Source organism: Nuphar pumila, chromosome 6, assembly GCF_984573655.1.
Source record: "Nuphar pumila chromosome 6, dmNupPumi1.hap1.1, whole genome shotgun sequence".
Taxonomy (NCBI): Eukaryota; Viridiplantae; Streptophyta; class Magnoliopsida; order Nymphaeales; family Nymphaeaceae; genus Nuphar; species Nuphar pumila.
Genome location: NC_143254.1, coordinates 91591373 through 91601253, shown reverse-complemented (window position 1 = coordinate 91601253; position 9881 = coordinate 91591373). Strand labels below are relative to the sequence as shown.

General features: G+C 40.6%; 1 protein-coding gene across 1 annotated transcript; it reads left to right on the top strand.

Moving 5' to 3' along the window:
- The first annotated feature begins 661 nt into the window (after positions 1-661).
- LOC149835136 (extra-large guanine nucleotide-binding protein 1-like) lies at positions 662-9846 on the top strand. Its single transcript, XM_090011717.1, has 8 exons — positions 662-2108; positions 2239-2376; positions 2468-2572; positions 2659-2841; positions 4396-4576; positions 5519-5760; positions 8037-8197; positions 9154-9846. The coding sequence occupies exons 1-8, from the start codon at positions 993-995 to the stop codon at positions 9749-9751; spliced, it is 2724 nt and encodes a 907-aa protein (XP_089867843.1). The 5' UTR covers positions 662-992; the 3' UTR covers positions 9752-9846.
- Positions 9847-9881: the final 35 nt, after the last annotated feature.

Below are 9881 nucleotides of genomic sequence, written 5' to 3'. Positions count from 1 at the left end.
CTGACAAACAATTTTGCTGACCAAACTGGCATTCATCGATCTCGACTGAAAGGAACCGATTCTTATTGTATTTGTTTGATGCATTCATGTGAAAAAATAATGTATTATCATCACCATTAGCCAACCATGTAACACTGACCTTCAACTTTCATCTAAGCTCATCTCATGCTCTTCATTCTGCAACAAGAGCACAGAGGACGATGATACGTTCTTGCATCTGAAACACTTGACCTTTCAACACACCATCAAGATCGACCCGAAGTTGGGCCAAAGAAGAGAGCTCATGAACCTAAACTTGTTCAGGTTATTAAAACTGAGCCATTCCTTAATACGTTGTCGAAGACGAACAAGCTTTGCATAGATGCGGAAGGCGATCCAAGATCCCGTAGAGAGAGAGTTTTTCATCCATTTAGCTCCTGTAAGGATACAAGCAATGGTCGATGGCTACGAAATAAGGTGAAGCATCCGAGTCCGTGTGGGTTAGAGCTCCGTTCAAAGTGGGTCAGTCCGACGGACCCCACCAAGGAGGAGCGGAAACGAAAAGGCTACAGCGCCACAAGCGCCACAATCTGAGGCGCGCCACGGACGCCCACGTCAGCATCACGTCCCCTCCGTCCCAAAGAAACCAGAAGAAGCGAGGGCGGATCCCACCAAAATCGCCGGTGCGGTTGTGTGCGTTCCCCGGGCGTTCCAAGTCCCGAGCGTCAGGAATCCCAGAAAAGAAAGGAGGAAGAAGGAGATAAAGACAGAGGCGTTCTTCTCCCCTCGTTTGGATACTCCTCATCAGAATCCAAATCATTTTCCCTTCCGTTCTCCGTCGTTCGGACACTCAGGAGTTCCCGATCTGCATTTCGCGTCGTCCCCAAAGCCCAACCCTAGCTCTCGTTTTTCCTCCCCTGGTTGGAGATCAGGTTTTTTTCTTTTTCGTGATTTTGCGGAGGGACTGGTCATGGAGTGAGGGAGCCCTACGAAGGAAGGAAGGAAGGAAGGAAATGGAGATGGAGGAACTTCTGAGGAAGATGTTGCCGGTCGGAGCCCCCATTCCCGACGAGGACCAGCTCGACTTCTCCTTCGCCGTGGAGTACCAGGGTCCGCCCGTCGCCTACGATCTCCCCAAGGTCATCCCCGTCGACGTTGACCGGATTCCGGTCGCCTCGCCAGTCTCCGCCTCCCTCCCTGGCGCCATCCCGGTCATCAAGCCCGTCCTCTCTGCCGGAATCCCCGTTCGATCCGTCTCTTGGGTCCCGAAACCCATCTCGAAGCAGCGGGATCTCGTCGTCGTCGCCGGCCAGAAGGATCCCGACCTCGACCGAGCGTCGCCAAAGTCGGTGATGGAGTCATCCTCGATCGAGCGGGCCGGGGACGACGGGGCGAGCGCCGGAGTGGATGAGTTGTCCGTGGAAGGAGGGTTCTCCAATTTGCTGACGAATTCTGGGGAGGATCTGAGCTCGATCCCTCCGGATTGGGGTTCGGAAGATGAGGATTCTGCTCGGAGCTCGCCGATTCTCTCCTCGGGGGATTTGTCGTGGAAGGGGGACGATCAGGACCCGGGGTCGGTGTGGTCTTTCCGGAGGTCGGAGAACGAGGAACTTCCCGGTGATGCGAAGAAACCCCAAACCGTGACGTTTCAGGAGGAGGATACTTCTTTGAGCCGGAACGGAGTTCTTCGAGACGGAGGTTCGGGCTCGAGGTTAAAGAAAGGGGCCTGCCATCGATGCTTTAGGGGGAATTGGCTGATAGATAAGGAGGTTTGCCTCGTCTGCAACGCGAAGTATTGCAGCAATTGCGTGCTCAGAGCAATGGGGTCGATGCCTGAAGGGAGGAAATGCGTCGGTTGCATCGGTTATCCGATCGACGAGTCGAAGAGGGAGAGCTTGGGGAAGTGTTCTCGGTTGCTCAGGAGGTTGTTGAGCTCGTTAGAGGTTCGGGAGATAATGAAGGCGGAGAAATCGTGCGATGCGAACCAGCTGCTGCCGGAGAGCATCTTCGTGAATGGGAAGCAGCTTTCGCCCGAAGAGATGGCGATCTTGATGTCGTGCAGCAACCCCCCGACGAAGATGAAGCCTGGCAGATACTGGTATGACAAAGTATCCGGTCTGTGGGGAAAGGTGAGGGAAGGATTGGAGTTGGTTTCTGCGTTTCATCTCTTTTTTCTGAAAAAAAGTAAAAAACACATACATTCCTTTCTCAACCTTTTCTTTAGTTTGGTTTTCACTTCTGAATTGGAATAATTGACAGGATGGAAGCAAGCCTCACAAGATTATCACTCCACATCTAAATGTAGGAGGCAGTCTCATGTTTAATGCCAGCGATGGGAACACCAACGTGTACATTAACGGCCGGGAAATTACAAAAGTGGAGCTGCGGATGCTTCAGGTTTACGGATAATTCACGTACAGATATTATCCTTGGATGGATATGCGTTTGATTGTTTATGGGAATTTTAAGCCATTGTGCTTTACTGCAGTGGGCTGGAGTCCAATGTGCTGGAAATCCTCACTTTTGGGTGAATGCTGATGGGTCGTATCAGGAGGAGGGGCAGAAAAATATCAAAGGACATATATGGGGCAAGGTTTCTTCATGCACTTATCCGTTTACTCTATGTTTTAAGACATCTCTCCCGATAAGCTCATAGTTTGCCTTGGTGATATTTTGCAGGCTGGAACACGGCTGATTTGTTCTGTTCTATCACTGCCCACGCCTTGTAAAGCATCTAATTCTTTTAGAGAAGAAGTGAATGGATTGCCCATTAGAATTTTACCTGAATGTTTTGAGCAGAGAGTTCAGAAGATACTTTTAATTGGACAACCAGGAACTGGAACTAGTACTTTATTCAAACAGGTGACACCAAATAGCATTGAAATATGTGCATGTGACGTGCTTCTGTCTGATGGAGTTCTTGGTTGAGCATTCCGTAGCTTTATTCCTTTGAGTTTTATGATCCTAACTACCTTGGGAATTTTATCTTGTATGACGTGCTCTTCTTTTTATGGTTTCAACCTTTCATTGAGTGCCATATACAAACTTGTATCTTAACTATCGGTTTCTTATGCAATGCAGGCATTTTTCTTTAAACACCTTGCTCATGGTGCTGTTTTTGTTTTTTTAGTTAGTGGTAATGCATAATAGCATAAATATAGCTTTCTTTGGTAGGCTGATTGAGTTCTCTACTTTTTATAGGTGAGGTTTAGAGATTCCTTTTTTTCTTGGTCAAAGAATTTCTCAAATTCTTTGTCCTATGTTGTCCTTTCTCTGGTCCCAGCCTACTCCGGTTGTATAGAACAAGCATGCTTGGAACTTAAGGATAAGATAAACTTGTTTCCTTTTAGTGTTTGGCTAAGCTGATATCTTTTTGCAACTTTTAACTTGGTTGGATTGTCATAACTTCACTGAGGGTTGTCTAATCCTCCTGTGAAAAGTGATATCTGCTCATATTACTAATTATTACTTGCTTTCATTTTGAATACTTTACCTTGAATCACTTTTCGTACTAGTTAGCAATTGCTTTGCATAAATTGTTTTGTCATTGCTGTGGGATGTTCCCTTTGATATTGTCCTGTTGATGTTTTTGTGTGTTTTTTTCAAAATCAATCTACTTGACTTTCAAAATCAATCTACTTGTCTTTTACTTGGAATAGCTAGTAGTTTCTTCGAACTTTAGCACATTCCATAGTGAAAAGAAAATAAAGAGGTAGAACCAGAATAAGAGTCCATTTCGATTTGTTGCAATATTGTTGCCATTCTATGCTTGTTTAAAACTTGCCATCTTGCTAGTTATTTTAAGCTTGTCTGGAAGGCTCTCAATTTAATTGTTATGTTTTAACAGTTCAAAATCGTGACCTTTTTGGTGGGGTGGAAACAATCAAGTAATACCTAAATATATGATCTTGAATGTTGTGTTATTAAGACAGTTGGGCATGACTCTGACCTCCCACCTGTTTTCCCTGTCAAACTGTCTCTCTCTCTCTCTCATCTAACTGAAAAGAGCAAATGTTTTTTTTTTTGTTTTCCCTTCCCAAAACACCCATGCCTTTGTCTTGATTGATTTGGAGTAACACCACTTTGCAGTTGAATTCCATCAACAAAAAGAGATGGCTCATCAAAAGCATCATCAGTGTCCATGTGAACTCTCTCCTAAAGCTTGGCATTTTCAATCTCATCAATATAAGAGATGATAAAGGAGGAGGGTCTCTTCTTAGTCTTCTTATCCCATTAGGTTCTCCCAAACAGCAGTAAATATATGAGCACAGTAATCTTTGATCATATTATTGTTTTACTATATCCAATATCGTTTTCTCGAAAAGTTGATGTGACAGAATTATTATGTTATATAGTATACATACTATGTGATATTTTTTTTGATTAATTTCCTAGTTACCTCAATCTGTCTTTCAGGCAAAATTTCTATATAAAGCTAACCCTTTTTTGGAGGATGAGCGTCAAAGTATTAAGCTGATGATCCAAAGTAATGTGTATCGCTACCTTTGTATCCTACTTGAGGGACGTGAACGATTTGAGGAGGAATATATGATAGAAACCAATAATTGTGGGCTGCATGATGAGTTGGACACCTCAGGTAAGTTCTTTCCTTTTTTTTCCTCCTAAATATGTTCCATCACATGCATGTTAGGTTCTAGTAATTTTTGTGACAACTTTCCTGTATAATGATCTTGATGACAATGATCGTATTCATGAGATTTGAGTGTTAAACCAAGCATTTATGTCATCTTATTGCTTCCATTATTCCATATTATTTCAATTGACATAGGTAGTAAAATGTGATGTTTTAATACTTGTCTTGTTTTTTGGTTATCATGTTTCAAAAACAAATACTTGATGGGCTTTTGTTTTTATCTTTTGTGATTTCAGCTTTCCCATGCTTCCTGCTTAAAATAATTGTTTTTTGACAACCATATTGACTGCGAGGTTAGATATATCATTCTTTCTTTCTGTGCATTAACTGCAGATAAATGCTATTTTATTCTCTGCCTCAGAATGCAGGAGTCTGAATATCTTTATATTATCTTTGTGCAGCTAATAAAGAAATTTATGTTTCTGGTTCCTCCCATTTACAAAAAGTTGGTTTATTTTTTATCAATCAAGATGGATAATGGTTTGTCTGCCCATTTATGTGGTCTTTGTCTTCATTATTGTTCAATTGAAGCAGTGGTGTTGTCCCCTGTGCCTATTGACAAATGTCAGAGGTTCTATAGCTCAACTTGGAAGTCAGTAACTTGATCTGTCTTGGCGAGGGCCTTAATCCCCATGCCTTTGCCAAGTCACTATTATCATGTTTGTGTATCTACGGGTCCAAAAGATGAGTACTTTTGAGTCACTGACTAGAGATGTAGCACTGAACTTGATATAAGAGCTAGATAAGTCTCTAGCCAGTGCTCATCCTAGGTTGCTCAAGTGTCTTTAATGCTCTATTGGAATTAGGGTTAAGCTTCATGCCCTATCTTGTGTAATTTGCATAGCAAACTGTCGATATGCTAACCGCAAAATTTGATTGATACAGGGGCTGTTAAAGGAGGTGATAGTCAAAATATTTATGCCATAAGCACAAAGATGAAGGTTTTTTCTGATTGGCTTCTTAAAATTATGGTGTCGGGTGAACTTGAAGTAATTTTCCCTGCTGCTACCCGTGAATATGCACCAATAGTTGAGGAATTGTGGAGGGATCCTGCAATTCAGGCAACATATGCTAGAAGAAATGAACTTCCGGCTCTTCCTAGTGCTGCAAGTTACTTTTTGGAGAGGGTAAGACTGATGATTTCTGTGGATATAATGCATGGAGTTAAAGGAATTCTTGAACTTCATGATGTGATTTGTCAGTATTTTTCAACTAACATGTTCTGTTCTGTTGTTTTTAAATTATCAATGAAAGGTTTTATAACCGGACTTACCTCTGCTTTTTTACAAAAATCAAGTGGAATTTTAGGGGCTTGTAATTTGTAAAAATTCAGCCAAGTCCATGGTCATCAAAACTGGAGAGATATTATCTTAGCTCTGTGGGTGACTGGGTTCCTCTATAATTAGAATTGAAAAGAGAGATTCTTTTTGCTGTATAAGTTCCGCGATAAGTGTTTTCCATAGTTTGCAATTTTGCAATATTTATGTTCTTTTTGCTGGTGGTGTTTGCAAGGGAAAGAGCAGAATGTTATATCATAGGCAGGAGAAACTCATTCTAAACTAGAAAATTATGTTCCTCATGATTTTGACAGTGGGCCTTTTGCCCTGCTTGTTTGTATTGTTGAATTCTAACATGTAGAGACCGTGTGAGTCACCGGTATAGATAGTTGTGGTGGTTCCTGTCTGAGTACATATTATCAGTTTCCTGAATACTTGTGTGGGAGGCTTGAGTAGCACCATCACCTGTTGGCATGGATAGTGTCTTACTCAGGTTTTGGGTCAATTACATGATGCTAGTAAACAAAGAGCTATCATGGTTAATCTTCTTGTTTGCCAGGTGAGGGAGCCACAGATCCTGTAGGACTTTGAGTCCTTTTGCTATTAAATTGAAGATCTATATTTGCTGTTCTTACATGTTAACACCTAGGTGACGGTAGCAGGAAAGTAGCTGAAAGCATAGGATTCTAATGTATGATGGTTGTATAGAACTTGTATATTAGCATAACTAAATATCTAACTCAAAATTCTGATTCATTATTAGCTATATGGGAGTATTTCAAAGGATTTTAGGACTGATACCTTTATTTAAATTGGAATGATCAGTCTTACCTGTCTGTCAAACCAGTCATCCTCTTTGAGTCTATTAGGGTGTGTTGGACTCAAATGCCACCTGGACACACCAGGTGGCGTTTGTCCAGGACCTGTGAGTCGCACAGGTTCTACACACCCTTCTGAAATATGAAGGGGCAGGAAGCAAGCGGTCCCTGCCAGGACCGCTTGGTTCCTGCATGTCAAATGCAGGACTCAGTCTCCGCTTGGGTGCATCCTGCAATTCAAGACCGCTTGGTTCCTGCATGTCAAACGCAGGACTCAGTCCCCACTTGGGTGCGTCCTGCAATTCAAACGTGCTGTTAATGAACCTATTTGTGTTTTCTCACACAAGCATGTTGCGCAGTCACTATGGTTTTACAATTCATGTGACCATATATTGTGTATATGGTAATGACTCATGCGCCTTAGGAATCTTTTATGTTTATGAGTGTCCGGCAGTAGCATGTATGCTTGCATGTGATCATCATGCTAATAGTATATTAGTTATAGTTTGTTTTATTTTAATTTCAGCAATTAAAAAATAGACATAAGTGTGATCCCTGTGCATTATGTGTGCATACTTTCATACATTTGGAAGCGTGATGCTGCAAAAGTCTGTATCCAAATTTGGAGCAGCAAAGAAACGGATTGTTAACATTAACTACTTTTGTGTGAAAAGAAGTGGCTGGAAATAATTCCTTCTGCATGTCTCAAACACTAATCAGAAGGGAGTAATAGCTAACCGAAATTGATAAAGGAAAGGAATGCATATAATTTAGTTAGTTTCTCAAGTTGTACCATATGAATTAACAAAAGGAAGTTTCTGGGAAAAGAAAGAATAAAGTGGGAAACCGGAACGGACAGGAGAGGTGGAACATATCCCAGTCCCATACAGATTATGTTCTGGAAGACCATAATACAGAGATTTAGCAACATCAATGTAATATTACACAAGTGGGTCCACAGCAATTGTCAACGTGTTTAAAATTTTCTTCATTATCATACATTGTTTTGGAAAGCAAGTGCTCTGGACATTGTTATTTGGTGGATTATTACTGTGTCCAGAGCACTTGCTTTCCAAAACAATGTTTATTTGCAATACTGAACATTGCATGCCTGGAAAATGTTGTGTTTGTCCTTATGTGGTTGTGTTGGAGTGCTTTTAAGGTCACACTGATGGTACTAGATAAAACTTACTCTTCCTGCAGGTCTCCCATGAACATGGAAAATCTGGAACTTAACTGATATATCCACTTGTCCTGGTGTTCATATTTAATGAGAAAAATCTAACATAGCCTAGATCTTTGTTGCAGGTTGTAGATATATCAAGAACTGATTATGAACCATCAGACGTGGACATCCTTTATGCTGAGGGTCATCCATCAAATGGGCTGGCATTTATGGAATTCTCATTTCCCCAATTACCTTCTGATGACAATATTGATGATGCCGATCAACATGATCCATTTGCTAGGTTCTTAAACTGAATCTGTCACCACCATGTAGATGACACTGGATATATATATATATATATATATATATATATATATATATATATATATATATATATATATATATATATATATATATATATGAGTAGCTCCTGAACAGTCTTATATCCTAAACTGTCCTACATGGTTTTGAGTGCTTGCTTAATCAGAACTCATAGATGTATTTTCTATAGCTTAGTAGAAAACATGTATTAAATTAGGAAATTTTCTTGTTTAGATGCATATTTAGGCAATCCGAACTCACATTGCATCAAAGTTTCTTATTCAACGCAAGGCATGTTTTTTAATGAATAAGCAATGATGAATGCATCATCAGATATATATATATATATATATATATATATATATATATATATATATATATATATATATATATATATGAGAGAGAGAGAGAGAGAGAGAGAGAGAGAGAGAGAGAGAGAGAGAGAGAGAGAGAGCATAATAGGCCCCATTTCTCTTTCTGCCCCATAGGTTTTGAGTGTTTATGATTGATCTGAACCGTTAGATGTGTTTAGTATGCTCGATTTAGTGGAAATCTACTCTTGGATCATGTTTTTTTGACAAAAAAACATATTTTTATGAGCCGAAAAAAACTGGTACCTTCATAGCCATTGATTTTGGATCACCGGAAAAACTTGTATACAGGTCAGATTCCGGCGATCCAAAAGCTGGTTCTCACTAAACAAACCCTATAGATCACATCTACGGTGTTAGACGTGAGAAAAAAATACTTAAAACTATGATTTTTTAATATATATATTGTGTGTGTGTGTGCACACGCAGATGCAAATTTTCTTGCCTATTATATGGGAGATGTTCCCTGTTTGCTTTTGAGTTTCATTTGAACCATACTTTTCCTTAAAGCATTGGATAGCTAATATAAATAATGAATGCTTTATGGTCATCGTTTGTGATACAGGTACCAGCTCATTAGAGTACATGCTAAAGGGCTAAAAGAAAATCGCAAGTGGCTAGAAATGTTTGAAGATGTTCGAATTGTTGTCTTCTGCATTGCTATCAATGAATATGACCAAATCTGTGAAGACGGGGAATGCATGGGTCAGAACAAGATGTTGGTGAGCAAGAAACTGTTCAAAAGCATGATTATGCATCCGAGTTTCGATCAAGCTGCCTTCTTATTAGTACTGAACAAGATCGACCTACTTGAGCAGAAAATATACAAAGTTCCGCTCAGGGCATGCCAGTGGTTTGATGACTTCAACCCACCAAGCAGCAGTCACCGGCCCTGCAATAACAACAGCAATTACAACACGAGCAGCAATAACAATACCTCGCTGGCACAGCAGGCTTATCAATACATAGCAGTTAAGTTCAAAAGACTCTTTGCTTCTTTAACAGGGCGGAAGTTGTATGTCACCCAGGCAAAAGGGTGGCAGTCAAATACTGTAGATGAAGCACTCCGTTACGCACGCGAGATTCTGAAGTGGGACGAAGATAAGTTGGATTTGTGTGGTAATGATTATTCTGTTTATAGCACGGATATGGGTTCCTTCTAGTGCTGATGTAAAATTAGCTGTTCTTTTCAATTGTTTATTGTGCTTTCCTGTGAATATATTCTTGTTCAAAATTCAGAAAAAGAAAAATTCCCAGTGCCACCGTATCTCTGCTGTGAGTTCTGATCATATG